This window comes from Anas acuta, chromosome 1 (assembly GCF_963932015.1).
Source record: "Anas acuta chromosome 1, bAnaAcu1.1, whole genome shotgun sequence".
Lineage (NCBI taxonomy): Eukaryota > Metazoa > Chordata > Aves > Anseriformes > Anatidae > Anas > Anas acuta.
In genome coordinates, this window is record NC_088979.1 from 11,879,140 (window position 1) to 11,906,493 (window position 27,354).

At 43.7% G+C, this 27,354-nt stretch overlaps 1 protein-coding gene across 1 annotated transcript in view; it reads right to left on the reverse strand.

Annotated features, from left to right (window-relative positions):
* The window catches only part of MAML2 (mastermind like transcriptional coactivator 2), a 206,036-nt gene that overhangs the window by 39,619 nt on the left and 139,063 nt on the right, over positions 1–27,354 (reverse strand). Inside the window, exon 2 of the mRNA XM_068669679.1 lies at positions 25,696–27,147. Within this exon, the coding sequence (XP_068525780.1) occupies positions 25,696–27,147 (1,452 nt within the window). The remainder of the gene's footprint in view (positions 1–25,695; positions 27,148–27,354) is intronic.

The following is a 27,354-nucleotide window of genomic DNA, read 5'->3' on the forward strand; positions in this document are numbered from 1 at the left end:
ACAGTAATGTTTCTATTTCGGTAGGCAAGTCTATTATGTCAGAAACTGTCTAGCCACAATCGTTCAAACACAAAAGCAATCGCATAATCCCCTTACTCTGTGCAAGATAAGCAAGGCTCCAATAAATGGAGCACTTCTTCTCCTGAGGATTTAATCCCCATTTGAGGGTATTTTTTTTGTTATTATTATCCTCTCTAATCACCCAGGAGTAAGCAAGGATTTCAAACGAAAACTACCCCTAAAGATTTCTGCCTTTGTATGCATATTATATGCACACACATATATAACAAGCATGCCTGTGGATGTGTATGCACACATATGTATAATTTTGTGTGTCACTGCACTCGCTCTGAGGATTCACAAGAGCTTCTTTTATTCTGATTCCGCAAGCGGGATCCCTTCCCAGCAGAAATATGAAGTGCCGCAGCTCCATGCCAGTGGTTTCAAGTTGCAGGCTTTAAGCTTTCTCTGACCTTTGTACAGAATTTTAATTCTTTCTTTTCTTCCTTGCCTTTCTAGCTCGAGGGTGATCACAGAGACCTACTGACTCAAAGGGGTCCCATCACCCCAAAAAACAACTGCAAAGAAGAAAAGCTGTGAGCTTCCCAAGAGTCATCCCCCAGCCAGCCAGGTAATAAAATAAACTTTATGGAAGATAGTTCACCAGATTTACTTTCTGTTTTGACAGTAACAGAGTGGGCTAGTTCTTTTCCTTAGGCAATAAGACATTTGCAGCTGGGAAAAGACATCATCTCCCCACGTCTGAATCGGGTCGTGGAGTTGGATAGCATCCGTCCCTGTTGGGACTTTGCATCTGACACTCAGTAGCGAGATTCTGGACTCGGTTGTCCTGGCCACAGGCCTGGGAGAAGGAAAAAGCAGCTTCATACCATTTCCTTTGGCCTGGAAAGAACTGTTTTCAGGATAAGTAGCAGATTGCTACTTCAAATGAGGAGCGAGATAGAAGAATAAAAAGTCTGGAGACAAGAGAGTGAAATCAAGTTTACAAGAAACCTCTTGGCCACGAATGATCAAGTGAAAAGATGTTCCTGCCCATCCGAATGCCTCACAGTCAATGTACTTGAGAAGAGAAGTGTATGAAACAGATCTTCCTGGGAATGCTTTGTCCTGGGCTCAGCCTTTAAAGCCTGACATAGTTTTGCTTATGCATACACGTCTGGCAGGAAGACCCTGCTCCCTCATCACTGCAAAAGTATGAAAGAACAAAAGTTTATACCAAAACCGAAAAATGCTGAGAGCTACAGGATGGCCGGGACCACTTCTTGTACTAAAAGCAGGAGTGCAAAATGAGGCTAAGCAAAACCATCTCATCCATGTTTATTCCTTTTGCTTGGGGTGCACAAAGATGCCAGAGAGGGCATCGCAATACCAGGGCAGAGAAATGCCCTACAAGAGCATTTGGTCAGGGCACAGGAAGAGAAGAGCAAGGGATCAGTCTGGTGCTAGCTGAGAAACAGTTGTCCCCTCAACTTGATGCCACCCCAAAAGCAACTCTTTAGGGATGGGTAACTAAAACACTTTTGCAGCACTTTCAGCTAAAGCAGTATGTGCGTGAGTAGTTCTGGTTGTTATACACATAGGAAATACCACAGTGAAATACCAGTTTATAAATGAGTACAAAAATATGTAGAATTTTACTAAACTGACTGCCATTTACTTCATATTTGAGTGCACTGAGGACACCAAGTTTGTGACCTGGTTCACCTTTATCTACTTTAAAAACGAAGTATGAAATGGTAACCGTGCATAATTTCTTGCAGTTACACTGTGAACCAAAAGGGTCTGATGATAATTGGATTATTCGTATGAGTACACTTAGGCAAATGTATAAATATGAGCGTGAAGGTATTTCATCTCGAGCTTCCAGCATACCTGCATTGATCCACAATTCCGGGATGTCAGTGGGAGAGAGAGCTGTGGCCAGATTTGGGGCAGCTACAAAAATAAAAGTGCTGCTGTTGTTGGAGCGAGGATGAACATTTTGAAAGGGTCAAACATATTGTTTTCAAATCATCAAAGTTTTGTGGAGATACTGGTATTTCAAAAGGTTTATTTTTTTTTGAGGTTTTTATTTTTGTTGTTTGGTAGTGGGTTGCTTTCCAGTCTATATTAAATATTCAGCTTTGAAAGGCAGATAATGTATGGAGGGAAACTTTAAATTCTCATTCTGATAGCAAGGAGTTCTTTCTTCTATTTCTGGTATATATTAAAGTTGCCTCCACATCTGATAAGCATTAGAAGAGCTCAGACTTCACTGGTGTTTCATTTGGTTTGATAGGAGAATTAAGTCTTTCATTGAAACATGATTTTTAGAATGTATAATTTTAATTTTAGCATTAGTATTAAATCCAGGAAGCAAGAGATTTTTTTTTCTTCCTAAGCCAGAAATCTTTAACACAACTAAATAAATTAAATAAATACAATACGAGAAATTATTTTATGGAACTGCAACCACTGGAGTCAGTCACTGGAAGGGTTCCCGTTGACTGCAGTCCATAGGATGACACTGCAGATTTCGGAGCATTTAATTGAATGAATTGAAACCATTCAGTTAAACCAAATAAAATCATTCCCAAGAGAACTCCTACCCTTTAAAGGGACCTACCTAAAGAGCAGGAGATTTGCCTGAGGTTTACTTCTAACCGATTCTTCAAGGAGGTACTGGAAACCTCTTCCTCCAACTGCTAATTCAATGGACGCACAGCATGAGCTCCCCCATCCCTCCTCGCTCCACTGCCAGAGGTCTGGCATTAGCTGAGAAGGAGCCACGAGACAATAATAGTGACAGGAAATGATAAATGCTTTTTGTCTCCATCCCTCTTTCGCCTCAAGGGCAAAACTTTTTATTGCGGCCTCGTGGTTTCACCTCTGCTATGTGCTGGCAGCGTGCTTGAGAGCAACCTCCATGGGGAGCGTTTCCTAGTGAATGTAAATATGTGTACATAGCATGCATGTGAACAGCTCTATAGAAACCGGAGGGAAAAAAGACTGCTGGCACCAGCATCCGTCCACATATACGATACTTATGGAAAGCTGCATTGATAGAGGTAATAAAATGAGTATAAAGTTCATGCTACCTACTAGCCCGGCTTAGTTCCCTGGTTAAATAGGATCTGTTTTGGTTAGCAACAAACAGAAAAGGCAGATTCAACAGTGAGGTTTAGCATCTTCTGCTCTGGTGATAAGAAATTGCCGTAATCCTATTATAAGAGCTTGCCTTTAAAACAGTTTAGCCAGCCAGTTTTGTTAAATCTTCCTTTCCATCATTGAAAACATAGTGGGGTGCTTGGCCCTTAGGCTGCCAATGCTGAGTCAATGCCCACGCCAGACTCTCTTGGACTCTCTTGGCATGAACCCGACATATCAACCAACTTTACCATTTACTTTATCATTCACGAAGCCATTTGCGTGGCCCAGGTCCAGCTATGGAGATTTTCTTAAGGAGGGAGACAAGGGCATCCCTCCGGCACCAAATGCCAGCTGGTGATGCCTGGTAGAGTAAATGTACACTTGGGACCATAACAAAAACATAAAACCTTTTATATGACCTCTTGCTGAGCCTCATCGCCTTCCCTTTCAGCTTTGTTTCCACCCACCCAAGACCACATCTCTGTCCTCAAAAAGGCCATGAACTGGCTTAGGCTTTACTAAGGGTAGGCTAGGACTTGTCCCACAGTTTGTTGGTTTTGGTTTTGTTTTTTTCCCAAGCAATCTGTTGATCTATCTGTGGGGTTTTATATAGCCATGCTTTTGCGTAGTGCCTGCTATGAACATGGGCATTCAGAGGGCTGGGACTACATTTTCTTTCCATTGCAAAATCTCTCGTTTGTGTTTTCTAGCTGCCAGGTCTGTGAACATCACCTGAGGCCTGAAAGTCAGACTGTGTTATTCTAGCTTGTGCATCATCACAATAAAAAAAAATGTAGTTAACTGTTCTGTTGTTGATCTGAGAGGCAGAGTATGATCCAGTGAGCCCTCCCTTAGCTGTAAGCGCTATGCGTTGCTAATAAGAAAGGAAAATAAGAGTAAAAACTTGTTTCTGTTAGCAAAATAAGCAGATATGACTCATAATGCACACTGGGGACAAATCAGTTGAGTAAGAAGGTATCTTTTTCATTCCCTTCCTTTCTGTCCATAACCAGTGAAGTTCTGGCCTCAAAAGGAGTGTTGCAATAGGCCTACATACAGTCAGAAACTTATTTTAGATGATTTTCTCCAAAAACCTTGTAACTTGGAAGGCAAATGGAAATGTAGACAAGACAGAGACTCATTCTTCTGCTCCTTTATTTTCTCTACTTTCTTCTTCCCATTCTTCCAGCAGATCTCCTTCTCACACGAAAGTATAATACAGTTGTTCCTCCTTCCAGGGGTGACTGCATCGGGTTATGATAGAGACCTGCTGCCAAGGGCTGGAATCAAATTAAGTTTCAGCTTCAAGATTCCTGCTGGCTGGGATCACTGAATTCTTCGAGCTGCCAACAGTCCAAACCCCTCTCTGCAGACACTTCAACGAGGCCTAAACGGAGTGCTTAAGCAGCAGTAAGTAGTCTGTAGCTAACGCCTCTGTAGCAGCTCTCGGTTACGTGAGCCAGTCATCCATCCACCCTTTCAAGCTGCAGCTCCTCAGCATCAAACCTGGGATGACAGCCACTAGCAGCTCTGGATCAGCTTTTCAAAAGCTCCCATTTTTGACTCTTGGCACCGACGCCTTTGGAAGAGGTGGATATGGCAGGTGCGTGCTGGCTGCTAAAATCAAGCTGCATGCATCTGAGAGACAGCTGTCAAGCTGAGAGCTCTAGAAAACCTGACCCCCGTCTTGCCGAAGCATCTTCATTAAAAAAAAAAAAAAAAAAGTACTGGCTGAGTTCTCATTTTCGCAAGCTTTTAGCACACAATAGCTCTCGTGTACAGCTCCCTCCAGCATTAGACAGCTCCACAGAGCTGAGTCACATCGAACTCGTCTGGTGTATTGGTCTCATGCCTGAGTCATGTGCAGGGAGATGGCTCAGAGAGCCAAGCCGGGCCATGGCAAGGCCTCTGACCAGGCTGCTGGAGTCAGTGAGCACACACTGCGGTGTGTCCCCGGCAGCACGGCTTGCCCACAGCCTGGTTTCTGCCCCAGACCCTCCAGCCTGCAATGCACACACTTCATGGGTCATAAATCCATCTGAGAAGCTTTGCCAGCGACTTGCTCCCCATTTCACACTCCCTGAAACACCGACCTGCCTTGGGAGAGAATCCCCCTACCATCGCCCCATCCCCCTACCACCAGTGTCACCCACCGAACCATGTCCCCAAGCACCACGTCCAACCTCTCCTTGAACACCCCCAGGGACGGTGACTCCACCACCTCCCTGGGCAACCCGTCCCAGTGCCTGACTGCTCTTTCTGAGCAGAAATGTCTCCTCATTACCAACCTGAACCTCCCCTGGCACAACTTGGAGGCCATTCCCTCTAGTCCTAAATGACGACCCAAGTTCTTCTGCTTGCAGCTTTACTGCTGCTGAGTGCCACGAAGTAAGCCAATAACAATGCTCTTCTGTCAGCATGGCTGTTACCACCCCAGCGCTTCAGCCAGTGCTGTGAACAGCTTGGAGGAGAAGGGATGGTGCTGGATGCTCGCTGCTGCAGCCAGCATTGCTGTGCTAGCAATACCAGGGAGCTACACCACGGAGCTGGGGGTCAGACCACTGTGTACTGCAGTTTCATGGGACTGGATTTATTTATCCAGCAGCACCTTTACATCCCCCTGGGAGCATCAGGAACTTCAAAATGAGGACTGATTGTGATTTCTACAACTAATGCAATTTGTTTGTACTCAGCCACTGTGGCAGTGAGGACCCAGCTGGGCACAGTCCTGAGTCACGGCTTTATATCATGGCACCATCACTTACGTAAAGTTCTCCGGTTAAAGCCAATGTTGAGATGAGCGAGGACAAGTTCTCATCCTCCCTCTCAGCTTATGACGAGGAAAATATGCCTTGTGCTCCAGTAAAAAGTGGAATTTCCCACCAGGAGGAACGTTTTACTGTGTATGAATTTTTCACACAGCTTTACTAGCTGTCAACTGTAAAATCTAATCAAACTCACCTTCATAATTAATTTTTTTTCAGTTGCATGAAAACTATAAATTTGCATGAGGAATGAGAAATCGTATAGCAAGAGAAGCAGAAACCTCAAAACATCATTTTAGATCTCGTACTGCTCCTGCCCCTGAGATAACCACCTTCTCTATTTCTTGTGTCTTCCATGAACGTAAGTTCCTCAATTTTCCCCCAAACACGTGGTCACCGGTCTACAAATGGGACTTGGCGCAGCTCCTGCTGGCCTTCTGCCACCTGCGTCTATGGGAGCAGAAACAGCCCTGTTCGTGATCGTGTTTGAATGCGATAGATACAGTATAGCATAATTAGGAAAGATTAACACATTGCTCAATCCTAAAGGGTCATATAATCATTTAGGACATGGGAACAGCGTCAGTACCTGATTTAGAGGCCTCATTTACAACTATGACATGCCAGCATAAAGCAACAGCAGGCAAAAAAAAAAAAAAAAAAAAGTACAGTGCAATTTATCTGGCATTCTGAACCAAAACTGTCAGGGGGTACACAACAAAGTGTCCACCAGAACACATCAAATGAACGTTCACCAGATCACACCAAGGTCCAGTGCTCTGACTGTGCCGTGCTTTCATTTCAAAGCTCTCTGTACCAATACAGCCCCAAGGCCACCCCAATTACCACTTCAGAAGTAATGAACTAAGAGTGAAGAAGGATCATTCCCATAGTCTGTAAGCCAGGTGAGGATTTTTTTTCCCACTCCAAAGACAATGTGGTCAGAGGAATGTTTAGAAGCGCTACACTTTTCTGGCAGATGTACAATTCCTCCTATGAATCTCTTAAATCCATAGTTTTCAGTGTAAAATCAGATGCTTGGGATCCCACAGATTACTTCTGAGGGACAAAGGTAATGATGAGAAGCAAGGTTTCTGTCTGCTCTCCTGGATAAGTGCATTGCCATGAAATACTGTGGGTTTCCCAATGAGAAGAAGCTGAGGAGCAGCATGCCTAGCAGTCCATCAGAAAGTTAGAAGCTGGAGGAAAGTCAGGGAAAGGAATTTCAGACTTTATTTTTTTTCCCTCCATGCAGTATCTGCATCTCCAGGCTGCATCTTGGCAAACGCATCTCTTCAGGATGTTGTTTTGCCATGAAATAGGCAAAAACATTTCTCTCATTCCTTATATCCAGTCCATAGACACTGCCGGTGATTCACAAACGAAGTGGGTGGTAAAAGAAAAGAAGAAAGAAAAGGGAAGAAAAAAATGTGACAGTCTGCACTGGCGCTGTTATCCATGAGTAATAAGGGCAGATACAGAGAAAAAAAAATGTTTATCCCTTGCAATTACTAAGTGTACCTTTCATCTTGATCACAAAACTTTGGTAATGAGATTATGCCATTTGGCTGTGAAAAACATCATTTCAGCTTTACAGTATCCTCTCCCCAAGGATTTGTGCAAACATTACCTCAAACATCAAACATGTATATTTTAATGAACTGCATTAGTCTGCGTTCTATTAAACTACAGTTCAAAACACCCGTGTTAATGAGTTCTCCCTTTTCCCGATAAAATAAAAATAGCTGGGAAAAATTACTTTTTGCTGACAGGGGGGTTTGAAATGATTTGTATTTAGCAAGTCAAACAAAGTTGGTCTTATTTTTACATTTGTTTTCAATGTACGGACTAGTGTATGAAACCTGGTGCTAACATCTGCTGCATCAGCAAAGGTTTTCCAGCATGTGCAGGTCTCTGCCCTCAGTCCCAGCACCCTGCAGTGTGTATGTGGGTGTCAGTGCCAGGGTAGGGCCCCCACGCAGCTGCTGGCCTCAGCCCCTGCAATGCCTGTGGCATCAGCCAACGAGCACCGCCTGCTCCTCCATCCTTCCCAGGGCGCTGCCACGAAGGCACAATCCTTCCCGCTGCCTGCTCCGACCACTCTCTGCAACTTCCTCTGTTCCCTCCAAAGTAGGATACAGTCCCAGGGGGGGAACTCAGGCATCTCGTTTTTGGCAAAGGACCTAATTCCCATGAAAGTCAGTGCAGCTTTTACACCACCATTTAATAACATGGCAACGTTCTCATGCATTCGGCTCATTTCCGCGCTGCACGGACTTGAGAAATAAATACTGCCGTAAAGCAAGCTTCCGGAAAGCGAAGTAGTTTCTCAAGCTGCCCTTCTCCTCTGAGACAATGCTTTAAAAAAAACCTCAAGCATACTTCTGTCTGCGCTGCTTAGTGTCACTGCAGACTTTGTACCCTTTGGCAGTACGCACGAGACAACAGCAACTGGCTTATCTGGAGAGGAGAGGTCTCTGGAAAGCAGCTTCAGTGTATATGAGCATGACCGAGCCTGCACTTGCCTTCTCTTAGCCTTGGCTGCAGCAGTGGTGGATGTAAAAATGTATATGTAATGGTGTAGCCGTATGACAGAAGGCAAGATGCATACATGCAAAGAGTTGTCCTGCTCAGGCTTACAGCCAAAGGTGGGAAGAGCTCATGCAGATGAAGAGGAACCGAATTGTAGCACTCTAACCTTAAAAAGCTGTGCCTGATGACTGCAGGTTGAAAGAAGCCTGGGAAATGCCAAGCTGAGGTGTTTGGGTAGTCCACGTAGGTTGCCCTGGTGTGACAGAATGGGGTGGTTTGAGACCAAACCCTCAATGCTCCGTGCTGGGTGCTCCAAGGTTGGTTCTATGCTCACAGTTTGGCCCAAAACCCAAGTCACATCTCCTCTGCTGGCACCTCGTGAGGATGGAGCCAGTCCTCCTGCTGCTCCCTGCCTCTCTCCACTGGCTGCTTGGGTAATGTTGTAATTAGTGTAGGCGAGAAACATCACTTCTGGATACACGGAGTCCAGTGAGACAGATGTAACCTGAGTGATTAGCAGACAAAATTCTTCCTGCAGGCCTTGCACTGCCTGAAACGCAGGAAATACCAGAAGAGAACTTCTCTCGTGGAGATGAAAAAGCACCGAGTTAAGGTTCCTGCAGCACCAGAGCCCTCTGTCACCATTACAGACTATTAACCATTTTTAGTGATTTTTATATGTATGGCATATAAAATTAACAAACATAATTTATTACCCTCTCACACTGTAGCTGAATGTTTTACACAGAGGACCTATTCATCACTCTTTAACTAGTGCAAACAAACAGGGTTCCGCAGCGCTGATTGATGGATATATCGGGTTTCTTCACCACTCCTGCTGCTCAGGCTGCTCTTGAATTAATAACTCGGAGTTTACTTTGCACATTGTTTTGTTTTTTCTTTCTTTCTTTTTTTTTTTCTTTTTTTTTTTTCTTTTTTTAAGAGCATTTGTAACACCTAAAGTCTGATTCTTATTAACACTAAGTCCCTGTTACACCGAAGAGGCCTGAATATGTAATTAAATTTTTCTTCTATTACAGGCTCCTTTCTAAGGTCCTAACGACATAAAGGGGATCTCAGCTTCAATAAGAATTAGACGTCAAACCTTTTCTCAGGAACTTGCAATAGCAGGGAGGAGTAAATAGTACCGTTGTCACTGTTTCCACAGATCATCCTAATAATCAGCAGAAGTCTTTTGAACGTAATGTGAAAAGCAGGCACTAATATTATGGAGGCTTTACATACTGTACTTGAAAGGGATCCTATAATAATTAGTTTAGAAATCTAATTTCCTCCATCTTTTGCAAGAAAGCTTTGGAAGTGAGCAAGACTAGTACCTTGACACTATTGCTTTTGGCTTCTCTGTGAAATGCCATTCCAGCTTGGATCCGTTATAGATGGCTGAAAATCACCATTTCCCTTCCACTGCTTGTGCTCCTCAGGACATTTCTGCCACCCTGTGAAAGCAGTCATTAAATCTGGCAGCAGCAGCAGCAGGAGCACACATATGCCAGCAGAAACTGCTGGGGGTGCTCGGACTCCTGGAGCTGCCAGCTTTAAAGAGACCCCTTGGAGCAGGCGCAGCTTGCAACCACATCGCTGTGCCTGCTCTCACGGCTGGAAAGCCAACAGCAGATCCACTTCCACAGGCCCTGGGGCTGCTGGGTCAAAATGGGCAGGTCAACTGGAGACCAGTCTGCTGGTACAAATAGCACTGAAGCGCAAGGCGGGTGGGTTAAGGTGATCCTAAACTTGAGTGGGAAGGCATGGCTACGCTGAACTCCTGACAAAGCATGCCCCATATGGCCTTCTTTGCATTAATAACCTTTTCTGCCATCTTCGAGCAGCATTTCTGTGGCTCTAAAACAATCTGTGTGTTACAGTGGTCAGCTTCAGAGCTCATACAAAATGTTCAGAGAAGGACTATAAGGATGTATGCTGTGACTGCCCCCAATTCATCTTCCAGCTTCTACCCTTCAGTTATTTTCTGAGTGAGGTTTTGCATTTGCATCATGGTGTTTGACTGCCCTTGGCAAATATTTCTCCTTAATTTACCCAATCCTTGTTTTTGTTTACTTTGGTACTCATGATGTTGAACAGCAGACACCAACAGTGCGTTCTCATTCACTACAGGATTTGCCCTGGGTTTCTCACAGAACCTCAGTAACAATGAACTGGTGGCCAAGAAGAGAGACTTAAGCCTGAATCGAGAGAAAAAAAAAAACAAAAAATATTCCTGATCTTCGAGAGCATTATTTTGAAACACAACATTTAAATGTACCTTTATTTACTGTTGTTTATGCAACATAGAAATTATGAACTATGAACAACATTTTGATTACCAGTTCAATAACGATAGGGTTGCCCTCTGCATCACGTCATGCAGGACGTATTTGCTTTCTGTGTAAATGGACACACGTAATGTAGCTGAGATGCAAATTCAGAAGTCCTGGTGTGAAATCAATTTCTCCTGTGATCTACACTTGAAAGTATAGCTCCAACCTTTACATCTATTTGCCATTTTGTAAAGTGCTAAGGTCCTATTCTAGTGTACATGAGCTCATTTTGATCACACACAAGTATCGACACGTACAGCCTCACTCAGCATGGAATGTAAACCTCTGCATTTTTAAACTGGATTAAACTATATATATTGAAATATTAATGGCATGAAATTCTGACTGCTTTAGTAGCTGAAACCTCTAAATCTTTTAAAAGATGTTTTCTGAAAATACTCATTGACATTGGTAGCGATCTTTGCCTAGCTGAATGTTTGATGGAGAAGAGCTTGGACAAAAAAAAAAAAAAAGTATAAAAACTGCAAAGTTTATGATAATTCTTAATTGAACCTCAATTTGGAGATGACAAATGAAGACATAATTATACATCTAACTAGATGACCAATTTTCAGAAATACTGAGATATTTCATCTCTCCTTGACTCAGTCCTTTTGTACCCAGACACTTAATTAGATGCACCACATAAAAACATAGCAAATTTTGGGTTGGAAGGGACCTGAAAGGTCACTTAATTCCACCTCCCTGCCATGGGCAGGGCCACCTCCCACCAGCCCAGGTTGCCCAAAGCCCCATCCAGCCTGGCCTTGAGCACCTCCAGGGATGGGGCATCCACAGCTTCTGTGGTCAGCCTGTGCCAGGGCCTCACCACCCTCACAGTGAAGAATGTCTTCCTTATATCTAATCAAAATATTCTCTTTTCTAGTTTAAAGCCATTACTGCTTGTCTTATCCCTACACCCCCTGCAAAGAGTCCCTCCCCAGCTTTCCTGTAGCCCCCTTCAGGTACTGGCAGGCCGCTGTAAGGTCTCCTCAGAGCCTTCTATTCTCCAGGCTGAACAACCCCAACTCCCTCAGCCTGTCTTCACAGGAGAGGTGCTCCAGCCCCTTGATCATTTTGTGGCCCTGGAGTCGTTCAAATACTTCCATATCCTTCTTGTGCAGGGCTCCAGGTGGAGTCTCACGAGAGCAGAGCAGAGGGGGACAGTCCCCTCCCTCACCCTGCTGGCCGTGCTGCTCTTGATGCAGCCCAGGTCACGGTTGGCTTTCTGGGCTGCAAGCGCACATTGTCAGCTCATGTTGAGCTTCTCATCCACCAACACCCCCAGGTCCTTCTCCTCAGGGCTGCTCTCAATCCATTCTCTGCCCAGCCTGTGTTTGTGCTTGCCCCAGCACAGGTGCAGGACCTTGCACTTGGCCTCATTGAACCTCATGAGGTTCGCACAGGCCCACCTATCGGGCCTGCCCAGGTCCCTCTGGATGGCATCCCTTCCTTCCTGCGTGTCAACCCCACCACACAGATTGGTGTCATCAGCAAGCCTGCTGAGGGTGCACTCCATTTCACTGAAAATGTCACCGGAAAAGATGTTAAATACTGCCAGTCCCAGCACCTGAGGAACACCACTCATTGCTGATCTCCACTTGGACTTTGAGCCGTTGACCGCAACTCTTTGAGTGCAACCATCCAGCCAATTCCTTACCCACTGAGTGGTCCATCCATCCGACCCATGTCTTTGCAATTTAAAGACAAGGATATGGGGGACAGTGTCAAATGCATTGTACAAGACCAGTAGATAAACTCAGTTTCTCTTCCCCTACCAACCAGTGCTATAACCCCATCATAGAAGACCACCAGATTTCTCAGGTGTGATCTTCCCTTAGTGAAGCCATGTTGGCTGTCACCAGTCACCTCCTTATTTTCCATGTGCTGTGTTTTCTAATGTTTCAAAACATGTTTTCTAATTTTTCAACATTACCAGTTGCATTAGAAAAAAATGTTCATCTCACCTTCTCCATTTCCAACCTTTACAGAACAGTCAATAGTTACTCACTTAACAGAAGCTTTATGGCTGAATTACCATGTAGAAAACAATTTGCATATATTACATAATTTCATTACTTCTGCTATCACTACTGTCTCAGTGTTCCTGCTGATATTTATGTGTGAATTTAATTTGGTTTAGTTTTTGCTTGTAGCATTTGTGTGGCTAAAATAACACAAAATCTGGGCATTCTGCATAATTTCTATTCGCTAGCATTTATAGAATAATTCCAGCTCCTGCATTGTTTTGTTGCTGCAAGAAGACCAGAGATGTAAGAAGAATTTGGGAGAAACACAAGAAAGGCTACCCATGGGGATTTCTGAGTATTCCAAGTATTCACCATGCAAAATGCAAGAGACCAAGGTGGAGGCACCTTGAAAATGGTGCTTGAGAAGATGCAGGACAGCACCCATTTGCTTGTTTCTTGCCCTGAAAGTAACATACTACTCTGTTGTTCACATCCATAAGCTCAAATGCAAATATCAAGGTAAAGTTATCTAATTAGTAGCCTCACAATTGCCTCTGGGTTTTGTATGTTGTTTTTGTCAGGCTTGGTTTTCCGCTGTGGTCTCCTCTGTTTGAAAGACTATAACGAAGGTGATTAAAATGATTCATTAACATTGTGCCCCTTTGAGCAAATAGTCCAAATATTTTTGTATTCCTTCGTATTAAGTGCAATGATCTTCACACAAATGTCCAAAGGTCTTTTAGACTTTTTAATTTTTTCCACAGCTTGACTTTAATTAATGATTCATGTGCAAATTCATACACAATTAGTGTACTAGCAGTCTAGCCTTCGATTTGCTTTGGACTCTTTGGGAGGAAGAGAGGAAAAATATGCTCGGAGCTCATAACAACAGTAGACCATATATTTAAATGAATGTTACAATTAAATGTCTGTAAATCTATCTGGTGTGTGTAGCCATGTCAGTCACTCAGCTTTGCTTAGTAGCTGCCCACACAGCTCCCCACTTGGTTCCTTCAAGGAAAGGCCCACATGAGGCCACAGGTAGAAAACTGGACTGTATCTGTGCTATGAAAGAGGAGAAAGGGATCCCGTTTTTAAACTGAGTGCCTTTCTAGCACATTTTTTCTAAATTTTATCTTTAAGGCAGTTAGTTTTTTGGCCACCCGCACTCTCCTTGGAAAAGGCAAACAATTTCTCCATTTGCTGGGAATGCACTTCTGATTTCCAGCCTAAATTTACTTATGGCCAGTTTCAAAGGTGGTTACTAGGTGCACCAGTTGGAAAACTTGTCAGAATAAAAACAGGGGTGGAAATGTTAAAGCTATATGTTTTTTGGACCGACATTCTCTAGATCTGCATAAATAATTTGGCTATGGACACCTAAGTCCTACTGTATAGCTTTAAAAAGCTTCGGTTTAATGGGGAGATGAATGATTCTATCTCCACAAACCACAGACCAAATTTCATTAGTATTTTCAGGTGGTGAGCCCAATGCTCTAGAAAGCATTTCAGACAGGATTAAAAATCTGAAAAGGCTTTTTTTTTTTTTTTTTTAAAAAAAAAAAAAAGTAGCATGTATATGGCTATGGAAAACCCTTCTGAAGAACCGCTTCAGTGCTTCCTGGGGCCCCAGCTCCATCTGGCTTGGGCTCAGAGAGAAGTGCTGCTTCTGAAAAAGGCTGCCCTTGATAATACTTTGAATGTGAAACAAGATTTTGGTAACACAGCTGTACTTAGCCCATGAAGTAGATTTCATGTTTACCAAAGAGGCCTGTAATTTGTGGATTGAGAGTTATTTTCTTCTTTTAAAAATAAAACTCAGCAGTGAAAACCCTACATGAAGGAGGGAAGATGCCAAAATCAAGGCCTGTGGCATGTTTGGGTCTCCTGCATCTGATTGTGACAGATACTTCTGTTTTCTTGCTGTGTTCAGCAGCCCACATAGCTGTGAAATGTTTCTCCATGGTGTTTCAGCTCCCAGAGTCAGGTGCAGGAGAGGAACCAGGGCTGAGAAGGGGCAGTCACGGGGACAGAAGTACAAAAAGAGGGCTGTGGGGTTAGAAGTAATGATAAAGATGAGAGGGAGACAGGAAAGGAGGACTCTGCATGCCTATTGCCCTGTACAAGGGACAAAACTGGAGAGGAATTTGGGTTCCAAGTACCTTTAGCAAAGACAAAAAAAGTCAATGTGTATACTATTGGTAGGAACATGTCTGTGAAACAAAGGGGCTGATCATACGAACAGCTTGTTCTATGGAAAGAAAAGAAAGCCGAGAAACTCAGGGAAAGTACAACAGCTATGACTGGAAATGAGACACACAGATTGTTTTGAATTTGCTCGGTCTGAGTTGTGGTTCAATCAATGTAGCAGATAAACAGTTAATGCAGCCATCAAAGAACAAATGCAACAATCAAAAACCAACAGGAAAAGGCCATCACTTGCTATAACGTGAGCAAAACTGCTGCACTGAACCTCCTCCCTGCTGGCAAGTGGTAACACCAGATAAAAGCAAGGGGAAAAAAAAAGAAATATTTTGCAAAAATCCTCCCTGCTCCAAACATGTTTCTTCCTGTTGGAACTTTTTGAAGTCCGATTATTATTGTTTAGTCAGGTTTGTTCACAGGAAAAATGAGAATGATGGAGCTGAAGAAAGACTCAACTTCCAACCTATGGATGTTCTTAAGATCAGCTTTAAAGCTTGTGGATCTGATAAGTAACAAGGCCAATAGACTGATATAGGGAGAAAAAGCTGGAGAAAGAGACAGAGGCCGGCTCACGCACATCTTACTTGGCATGCTGTGGAAAGGGTTAAAAGTGGTCAGTTCATCACTGCTGTGTGGTGCCTTGGAAGTTTTCACAACACCAGATGTGTGAAAAAAAAAAGAAGAAAGAAAGAAAAGCGAAGGCTTGTAGACATCCTGGTGCCCTGGAAGCAGTTAAATTAACACCCAGCAGGGACAAATTTGCAGCTTTGGGAACAAGCTTAAAGTTAGTCTGTTTTCATTCCTGGAGCAAATTTGCAAGTGTATGACAGTGAAGTATAGCCTGGGAAGGAGCAGACAGCTTTGGATTAAGGATGGATAGCCAGAACTCACTCCCACCCTCCCTCTTCCCACTCTGTTTTGCACTTAGGCTGTGAAGTTCTCAATATTTCTGCTAATCCCTATGGTTTCCCATGTCTTTTACCAGTTCTAGGAGGAAAAGAAGCCATTCTTCTTCTTCTTTTTCTTTTTTTTCCTCCGCTATAGCTGAAACCAGAAAAAGCTGGAGTCACCCCAGCAAAGCCTGCTTGAGCTGGGATTGCAGCTTACAGTTATTTGGAGAAATCTAGTTCTGCAATGGATAAAGCTGGATGCTCTTCTAACCAGAACCAAAGCACTAAATCCTTTAGTCATTCATCATTCACTTGGAGCCAGGCTGTGGCCCAGCTCGCAACCACTACAAATTATAGAAAGGTCTGGAAAACGGCAAGACTGTGCGAGTACATCTAACCCAACTTCACAGAATGCAGAGAGCCCTCAGAGTCTCTCTTCCTCTTACAGGTTGCAGAACAAACTGGATCCTCCATAGAAAGAGGCTTTTTTTTTCAAACTTTGGTCATTGCAAGTGCTGTAAGTCGATCCCAGGGAACCTTTCCTTCAAGATGGACTATCCAGCTTCTTATGAAGGCCCAAGAGGATCATCCAACCTGCATTTTTCTTCCTCGTGCACCTTTTGCAGGACAGGAAAAAAACAACACGTTGGTGGTTCACTGGCTACACTTCCAGCTGGGGGTTGTACAAGAGCTGTAGGGTTCCATGAAGGAAGAACCGGAGAACAGATGTGGACAAATATGCTGGTTCTTCTGTATCTCTGATTGACAGAGACTTGCGGGATGAATAGCATGGACTGAAATATGCAGTGAATCCTTTCAGCTGGCAATTAGAAGAGTTCTGAGTGAAGCATTTCTGGAAAGCTGCATTTCTTGCCCTGTGCTGACGACTTCTTGCAGACACTTTGGGAACTAATAGACAACAAGCCCCTTTTTCTGCCACAGCATACAGAAATAGGTATTTCATTAAGTGTTACCAGTCTTCCCCATTGTTCCTGTGAGAGCTTGTTCCCTGTGCATCAACAGTTCCCATCCTGCCCGATTTCCTCCCATGCTATTTCCCACCCTCGAGTCCCCTGCCCACCTCTGCACCCAGACTCACTCCTGGCTTCCTCCTCCTGAGCCCCAAAAGGGGCTTTTGTAGCAGCCCCAGCCCAGCTCATGGGCACAGCAGGTAGCCTCTAGCTGGACCTAGGACTGCCAGCTCCAGGGGCTTGGGCCAGCCTGTGGGTTCAGGCTGAGCACATACTACTGACTCTATCTCCTCCCACCCTGCCCAGCCAAACTGCCCCTTGCTTACAGCCCCAGGCAATGTCACATTTCAGGGCTTCCATCGTGAGTTCAATCTGACCATTTCTTCCAGCAGCACGGCTGGACTCAGGGAATTGAGAGTCTTCTGCAGTGAGTTTGTGCCTCACGGATGTGTCCAGCTTAAGTACTCTGAACTGCACCTTCCTCACTGGCTATACAGGAAGGTTAGGGGATTAACATTAAATAGAGAGAAGTGATATGAAGGAGAGGGATAAATATCCCCATTTTACCTGTTTTCTGCATTTCCTACTGACTCTCAGTATCCTGTAGACTTCAAATCATTCCTCACCTCTTCCCACAAAATCAGAAAATCATTAAACTCACATGTTTCCACAGCTATGTCAAGACTAAGTAGTACTATTAAAAGACTCTATGAAAGCCATTTGGCTTTTCAGAGGAACCAAGTGTTGGCAGCACTCAGCCTCCTTCTGAATTCCAGCTGGGGCTTGACATAACAGAGGCTCGTCAGAGGGGATGGAGAAATGAGAACTCTGAAGAGATGACAGACACTCAACATGGTTGGCCTGTTCAACATGCAAAGGGTGATGTGAGGCTACCCTCAAGGCCCCATTCGTTTCTCATGCATGTGAGGAAAGCAGAACCTTGGGAATAGCCAGAATATATCCACAGATTGCTCACAGGTCCTTTGGAGAGTTAGCAAGCTGCTGGGTTCACCTCAGCAGGCTGTCTGCCATCAATCCACAGGTGGAATGGGGAAAAGAAGCATCAAACACTGTCCTCCGGCGGACTCCTCTGGGGGACTGTGCAGGCTGAGAGTTGGGGATGCTGGGTCAGTAAGGAAGGATCTCAGAGCAGGACGCAAGGGGCAGGGGGCAGGCAGGTCAAGATGAGCAGTGGTGGGGTCAGGGATAGTCCTAAGACACAGCAACAGTGTCTCTGAGACTGACTTTTGCTCTGGTTCAACATCAGACTCAGTGAATTTCTGTGTGATGGTAAATGTATTACTTACGTCCCTATCTCACAGCTCGTGGGTGGCTTGTAATGGCTTTGGGTGAGATCTTCCTTCTCTCTTTCCCTAAATATATAATAATATCTAAAACGTAGAGTAACATTTCCTTCCTCTCATGCTTTGTCTGGCTTGCTTTTTTAGATTATAAATTCTTCAGGGCAAAAGCTGTCTCTTACATTGTATGTGTACATTATCAGAAACAGGCATGCTGCAAATGAAGCAGGCAGATGGTTCTGGATTAGTTCTGTTGGAGCATCTGGCCGATTTTCTGGATCTGTATTACACACAAACGGGAAAGTTACCCATGAAAACTTATATTAAAAGAACATTACTAGGTCTGTTGCTGTCTTAATGACAGTCATCAGTGGCCTGGGGTAGGCCTCCACCATAAAAGCACCAGCAGTAAAAGTGGCTGAATGAAGAAACAAATATTTGCCACTAGAATATTGCTTCATTTTGAACCCCTAGAGAGGACTTGTTCTTGAAGACTTCAGGGAATTAAAATAATAGAAAGACTCTAGGGAGAGAAATAAGAGCTAGGTCTTGTTAATTTTTTTTTGTTGTTCCTTGACTTCTTGAGGTATTCATAAATTGCCTACAAATGAGCAAAAACTTACAGGAAAGGGGTTTTCACCATGCCAGCTCCCAATGGCTGTGGAATTATATTGTTTTTCCAGTCTGCCTTTCCAAAATCCCTACAGGAAGTTGACTCAGGGCTTGACTCCGGCCTCGGATGCACAGCACGGCAATGGCAGAAATCTTCACTTCAAGCAGGTAATGAGTCCTTACGGATATCCCAGCTTCACTGATAAGATCACAGGTCAGCACAGACTAACTTGCCTCGTAGCAGAGAGCCAGACCTGAAACATCCTTGGTTCTTTGCCTCCCATTGCATCTTCACAGCTCTTTACCCCAATCTTGCCTCGTTACCCCTCCTTTCCCAGTTAATCCCATAAACACAAACTCATGTCCTGTTTTTGGTGTCGATTCCCTACTTTACCCCACTATGCCAGGCCTACAAACTGCAAACTCTGCCACCAGCTCTGTGGATCTTCCCTCCTGCCCTTTCCTCCTTGCAGCCCCTACATCTTCTCTCAGGTACACACCAGGCACCTTGGGTGTCCCTCTGCTTCCCCACGTCTTCCCATGTCTTTAAGGTAGCAGTGGAGTAAAATGAGAGGACTGAAGCACATAGCACTCTTGCTGAACCTTGTTTTTCCCCACAGCCAGGACAAATGACTAGCCCATGAAATACCTCTGGATCACTGCAGACCTCAAACAAACATCTGCAGATGTGCAGGTGGGTAGAAGCTGATATCCTTCAAATTTCTTCTGTGAAACTCATCTTTTGTCCCTTTGAGACTGTAATACACAATAAATGTTTGTTCATTGTCTTTTGTATTATAAAAACAAGGAGTTCTGTTTGAGGAACGGGAGTTGCGAAAACTCCCTGCTGCAGTAAGGAGCTGTATAATGCTTGGCTAGACACTATGAAAATTCTTTTGCTTAATGTAACAAAAAAGAGACCCCCCCCCCCTTCTCTCCTTCTGCATCTCAGTTGCCTCTTTTGTTCAAAGACCCTGCTGCAAAGCTCATGTAACCATCTCCTGATAAGCTGCTAACCTAGTGTATCAACATCCTGCCTTCCTGTCTCACGCTGGGCCAACATGACCAAATAAAAAAAGAAGTTGAACCACAACGCTGAGGAAGACTACGGCCTTCATCTTCACGACCACCAGAGGGACAGAGACGACCCCCTAGCAACAGTGCGTGCAGTCGCAGAATATACCAGGATGTGCTGCGTAATCCCGGAATTACCAAGAAATAAAAAGGGACCCTGGCGGGGGTGAGGTGCGCGCCGTTGGTGGAGCCCAGACTCCCCGGCCGCCCAGCGCTGTTTTGCTTGCTGTTGCTTACTCAATAAATTCCTTTCTATTATTAATGTAATGCTCTCTGAAAATTAATTAAGGGGGCAATTTATAACAGAGACAGGTGCCATTTTTAAACCATTTATATTGTTCTTACAGAATGATATTTTGTTCTATCAGTGAACCTCCCAGGCAATTTCACAAAGCTAATAAACAATAAGACAAATAAACAAGTGTGCCGACATTAGCACAGAACACATCCAGGCAAGCGTGATGATGTTTTGTGTTGGTATCTTCATGGATGTACCTCCCAAAAGCAGCCCAAACGAGACCACAGGGACTATCTCAGCTATGTCCCAAATCCATGAACCCAGAAGCATTTGACCTAAGAGGCTAATATTCTACCATTGTAGTAGTGAAAATACTTTATGAAAAGAGTACAAGAAAGCTTATGAAGCTGGCAATGTCACCGAGCCTCTGAATTATGATGTCCTCAGGGACTGACCATCCACAGTGTGATTGTCTATATATTTGATTTAGTAAACAGGGTGAATGATATAAGGCACCAACAAGACACCAAGACAACTGTCCACTATGGCAATACAGAAACCTTTGACATTTTCTTTCTGGTTTTGTGTTCATAAATCAGTTATGACCATTCAGTTGACGGTAATTATGGGGACGTCCTCAAGTTTTTATTAAGAATATTTAATTCAGAAGCCCTTGCACGAAGGAATGCAACCAAAATGGAGCTATCAAGAAAAGCTCTCATCCAAACACTATTTTTATAGTGAGCATTGCAAGAAAGGTCACATTGTTATTTCCTTACACTATGGAACGGTTTCTATTATTGCAGATTCCAAAGGCTTGGAAATCGTTGTTATTTATGATCTCAGTCACATTTAAGTCCTGGTTTGTACCAATTACCACAAGCCACTCTAGTTTTTCTCTCTTCATTTAACAAATATTTGCAAAATAATTCATTCACACTTGAAAACAGAGAGATTGCCTCACCAAAATGTGCTCCTCTCTTCTTCTTTAGTGGTAAACACAAAGGTCTAGGAAAATATTGTTTTGATATGAATCATCCAAAGAAGCCACATTTTCTTTGAGAGATTTCAGAGGCTAAACTAGAGGTGTAAGTAATCACTCAGCAGTGAACGATAACAGGAGTTTTTCTAGCTGCATTTTCAAAGAAACCATGAGATCTTTTGCTCTTGGTGCTTCTCCCTTGCATAGCACTGACAATCTGACAGTTTAACATACATTTCTTATTAAATCTGTATGGTGCCCATGCTTTAAATAAGGCCACATCCTGCTGCTTGCTACTCTGCTGTAAGTCCAATTATGCTCTCCCAAAATAAATTAGATTATCTTGGGTGCAGAGCTGCCGGGTTAGTTAAACTACCATCGCCATCCCTTGGAGACATTTAGGAGCAATGGATATATATCAGTTAAGCATTGATTTTCTGAGCTGCATCATGGCCCCTCTCCAGCCAGATGCACCCATGTCATGCCCCTGGGGCATGGAGCACCTAGATGAACATCGGCCACATGCTGCAAAATACAAAGCCTTGCTGTAGGAGGGCATCAGCCAAGAGGCACATATGGGTCACTCATGCTTGGGGCAGGTAACAGAGGAGAGATTGTCTGGTATTCAGTAGGAAGGGAGAATGGTTGGATTTAAAAGGAGCCTGTTAAGATCTGGTGAAGAAAATGATCTAAGGTAGACCCCAGTTAAGGAAAGCAATGGCAAAAAAAAGCCCCCAAACTGCAAGTAATCACACTGCATTTCTGGGTCTTGGGAAAAAAAAATCAAAAAAAAAAGAGAGAGAAAAGGGAAGGAAGAGAGATGATCCCATCCTCAAAGACATTATAAAGGAGTGAGGACTAACAAGGCCCTGAGCTCTCCACAGGGAAACACTTGTAACTACATGAACAACACTGGTGTTTTCAGAGCCTTAAAACAAGGACCTCTGGTTGTTCGTGTACAGCAGGAGCTGAAACTCTCGTGATCCCTTCTGTCCTCCTTGCCTCCAAAGCTGACACTAAACAGGGATCTTGTGGTCCAAGGGCACATGCCCACAAGTGCCACGTGGAGTGGCCTTGCTCCATTAGGGTTCCTCTTCTCACGAGCTCAGCCTTCTTTTCTCCCCACCCTTAGCGAGTGAATTTGAATAAAAATATTGGAAGTAAACTCATCTTGAAACCTCTGAGTTTAATTTGGCTTTAGTACGAAAACAGAAGGGAATGAATAATATTTATAATATTTTATTTAGCAGATATTGGCTTCTTTTTCTTTTCTTTCCTTTTTTTTTTTTTTTTTTTAACTTCTTGATAGAAGACTGATGGAACTTATTGAATGAGTCATACGGGTGACCAAAAACTTTAAAAATATGTGCAGAATTTCTCAGACTACTTAAAAACACCAAGCTGTTTGTTCAAAAACCTTATGCCTTACTCCAGAAGCATCTTTCATTTCTCCATTTCTTCACAGAGAGAAAGTTAGATTTCAAACTTCTCCCAGTTACAGATTTCCAGTTACAGTTCCAGATTTCCCCCAGGTTCTGGATAAGTGTTGCAAACCCAATTTAACCAGTGCAGAAATTGAAGCTTCTAATTATTCCCTAAACAAAGAGAGTGTTGAATTTGTACAAGTTTTTTCTTGACTGTGCATATGTTGCATCCTGATAGACAATGGAGAGGTGAACCTTTCCCACAACAACGGAGAAGAAAACTGAGAAGCAAACCAAACTTTCATTCAATTCAACCTTCTTCTAGGAAACCAAGATGATTTCCATCATTTTTATGACTTTTCCCTAGAGGCAAAAGACATCTAATTAGCAAATCGCACTACAAGTTTGCTCCAATTTGACACAAAGTGAATGTGACAGGCAGAGAAATTATAACTCCTGCATTTCCAGTTAGCAAGCCGGGGCTGATAAAGAGAAGTTCAAATGCTTTGGGGGGATCTTAAAGCTTGGGGAAAAAATCCAGAGAGTGAGTTGGTTCAGCTAAAAATGTGAGTTTATAGCATCCCATTCAGTGTTACCTAATGGCAATGTCACAGCAGCTATTTATGAGTGTGAACTCACATTTCCAGCTACAAAGCATTTCAGCCAGTTGAGATGGTCCTTATTGTTCACATTTATGACAAATTTAGGATCTAAGGAGGAGTTGAACAATATCTAGCAGAATCACACCTTGATTCCTCATGAAAAATACAGCATGAGTAAAATATATATTAATCATGAAGTTAATTAGTAATGCTGGTAATTAATCATGCATCACTGTTAATGATCTTTAGAAATCCTCAGAGGTGGAAGATGATTCTCCAGGACAGAAGACCATGCAGCCTAAATGAGGTGAACTCCCCAGTGCTAAGATCAACAGGAACTGACCCATGAGCTCGTTTTGACCTTCATGATCTCTATTGGAATATAATGCTGGGGTCTCTCCTCCCACTCTGATTTAATATTTGGGATGAATCTATGGGGACAAGCAGCCCTGACCAAGGGGTTGATGAGCTCTTGCATCTGTGCAGGCAGGCCTAAAGTTGTTCACAGAACTAATAAACATTGCCAGCTGAGCAATTGTGTTCAAAATGATCCTAAATCCTGTAATTTTATGGACCGAGTTTATGCAGTTGTCAGTATCATTCTTGTAGCTACAGAATACTGAGAGACACCCACCTGATTTTCTGAATTTCGGCAGGAAAAGATCTTAAGGAAAGATCTTTTCTAATCCAGTTATTTCTCTAGAGCACAGAAGCAACAGCTGCAAAAGCCCTGCAATCTGTGCCTACAAAAGTACACTTTTCAGCTATGCCACAGGTCAGATAAGCACATCCTGCAGACAAAACTGTGTGCCGGGTGATGTGAGCCTTTGGAAAGCTTCTTGCAGAAGTCTGTGATGATAGGCGAAACTCCTTCCTTGTAATATCTGAAGCTTGGCACTTAGCAAAATTAATTTAGGGAAAGCTTCCTAAACCAAAAGGTCCTGTGGCTGTGCAGGTGATAGATCCCACTACACTCATGATACATTTTGAAACCACTGCTATGACCGCATTGCCTGTAACCATCTTGTTGGCTTGCCTCCCTCAGCAGCAGCCCAAGAGGGCAGAGAACAGGGAGCTAACATTGCCCTGAGCAGCGTTATGCTCAATGTTTTTATTCCTTTCCAGAATGTGACCTTGCATGTTTGTTTTTTTTACAGAAAAACAGGAGTGTTTGCAGGAGTCCTGCCTGTCTCCCCTGTGCTGACAGATTGCTGGAAGCTTCATCATGGCTGAATGAAGGAACTGCTAAAATTCATCTGCCTGCCAGTCTATTAAGAGAATGGGGAAATGTGCCTGAGAAGTGAGCACACAGTGGCCCAAGGAGGAGAGCAACAGCCAGCAGAGTTCTCCTGTAAAACAGCAAAGCTGTGCTTGCTGTTAATCCTCCAGCATCATCAAACAAAGCAACACCTCCTCACCCGGTCTGCCTAAACGTTTCACCTGGAGCCTCTTGCCAAGGGATCCTCTGTTGGAAAAAGTCATGGTTAGGTGGCCAGGGAGTTTAAAAGATGTAAAAGGAGAAAGGTTTCCATGCGTACAGCTCTATTCGCTTTTTCTCAAAAACTCATACTGTTCACCCAAACAGGTTGGCCAAGATATGCCATTTATGACCGATTCTTTCACGGTGCTGCTCCTCAGTGACTTTATGGAAAATTTAGGGTTTCATTTTCTCAGTAGTTTCTTATAGTTCTTTCTCATATCAAAGGAATTCATGAGCAATCTCTACATCTGTATTACCCTCAAGTGCTATGAACCCACCAAAACTCCTCCGAATGGTTTAAACATCCCAATATCAAAAATGTGCTTTGCCTGTTTTGCATGTGGTTTCCAGTTTCGGGGGTACAGTGAGGTTACATATTTGAACTTCAATTGACAGGTCTGAAACATGGGATTTTGGTGCATGATGACTTGGCATAGCATAACTGAGCTATAATCATTGATCATGTCAGAGCAATGTCTCATGATAAAACAGTGGGAGCTGGCCACATGGTATATAATTGTCGATGTATCTGTGCAAGCCTTCACCTTCATATCTAAGCACGTATTTTATGCAGAGACTATTCCCAGAAGTGTGATGGGTGTTTATAAAGCTCACAGATAAGTCTTAGTTTTTCTTTGCCAAACAGATAACAAATGTGCAAACAGTATTTTTGTCATGTCAGTCAAACGATATCTAAAAACAGAATTTCCTAACCCTGCCTCCCTGAGGAAATCGATGACATAAAAATTAACATTGTAAAATGCATTCTCTAAGATAACATAGGAATTCATTACAATTGTGCCGTTCAAAAGAACCAAAAATTTTGTAAGGTAGGAAACTCAGACAAGAGTCCAAAATAAGCTTACATCTGCTCTGCTATCTCACCTTTCTGACAAGTATCTACATAATATATGGCAGTGACATATTCCCTCTTGCTTTAAGAAAAAAATATAAGTTCTGAGCACGTCTTTCTTGAAATTCTTACAAATGTGCATCTGTGATACACCTGAATAGGCACTAAACAGGCTATCAGCAGCTCTGATGAAGTATGTCCTGAGGTCATTACACACCAGTACACATCTCCTGGAGGAATGAGGAATGGATGGAAAACCCTTTTTACCACTCAGACCAGAATGTAACAAAGAAGGAAGAATCTGCCTTACCTGTCTGTGCTGCTGAGAGACCGGATACTGCAAACCTGAGATTTGCTGGCTTTGCTGAATTTTCTGAAGCATCATTTTTTGCTGCATTGCTAGGGGTACATTGGGTGGCCTTTGAAGAGACTGGTTTGGGAGAGGCTGAGCAGGTTGCGGCTGTGGCTGTTGTTGCTGCTGCGGCTGTTGCACTGGGGCTGAGCTCTGTGACTGCTGCGTGTAGTGCAGAAGGGCAGGCTTGCTTTGGGAACCCAAAACTGAAGGCATCTGCTGGTTTGTTTGCTCTGAGTTAAAGTGAAACAAAGGCTTTGTGTTGCCATGATGCTGCTCTAGTGGTGGCTGAGCACTGTTGATAAAGTTTCTGTTGAGGTCCTGAGGCTTCTGTTGCATGATTATGTCCATGGGATTGCTCTGGGGAGTGGTTGGCTTATAAACATAGTTATTCATCCCCTTTGACTGGTTCCCATTCACGGGCACCCCAAGCATTGCTGAGCTTTGTGGGCTGAACTGCTGCTGGCGAAAAGAAGGACTGGGGATTTTCTCTTGCACAAAGGGCCCGGGGGAAGGACCAGACGGAGACAAGGTGGACCAGTTGGCTGTCTGGTTCTGCTGCTGCTGTTGCTGCTGAATCAAGGCATGCTGCTGACGGTTGGCTGCGATCTGCTTGAGTTGCTGTGCGTGAGAAACCTCCTGCCAGTTAGGCAATGGCCGACTGGATGCAGAAGAGACCTGCGACACCTGCGTTTGGTTCTGAGGCACCGAGGGGATGGGTGAGGAGGTGGACATGGCAGCGGTGGCCATAGTGAAGGCTGGACCTGTAGAAGAAGGCCTCATCTGTGGGGAACCCACAGAAGCCTGGTTCATGCCTGGTGCGTATTCGCTCTTAATTACCATCTTATCCATCTGCAGAGATCTCACAGGGCCCCTCTGGCTTTGCTGCCCGAGGTCAATGTTGAACGGTTCATCTTGCTTTATTGTGGCATTTATCATATTCTCTAGCTCAAGATCACTCATTGGTGGCACTGATATGTTAGTCAGTTCATTAAATAGTTCCTGAAGCTCTGGATCCATCATTTGTTCTCCTGAGTCTTCCCCATATCTGTTGGGGAACATGTTCTCATGGGACATCTGGCCATCTAAGTGTTTGCTGCAGGACATTGTTTCTCCCGGTTCTTTCTTTACCTCTTTCAAAGTCATATTAAACATGCCATTCCCACTAGCATGTGCATTGTTTGCTAGGTTACTGGTCTTTCTTTGTGATCCTTGCCCAACAGGCATAGTTCCAGACATTGACTGGCTTTGGCAATTGTTAGCATGATGGCCACCTTGTCCCATTGGGATATTATCGCCCACTCTTAACCTCTTAATGTCAAGGAAAGAGTTGTCTGAAACACCATTTGGCCTCTTGTTGTTGACAGGTGACAGATTTACCACCAACTTTCTCTTCAAGGAGCCTTGGAGCTGAAAGAAGCAGAGAGAAAAAATAATAATCATTAGATGACTACTGAAGAAACAAGCTATAGTCTATCTGGTGCTTATAGAAGGATCTTGCAGGTCAAACAGGCAAGTAAGCATTGCACAGCACAGAAAACTATTCTGGGCAGCAAAGGTCAGTGAAAACAGTCGATGAAATTGTGCAGAACGGTAGGGAAATGTGTGAGTGAGACA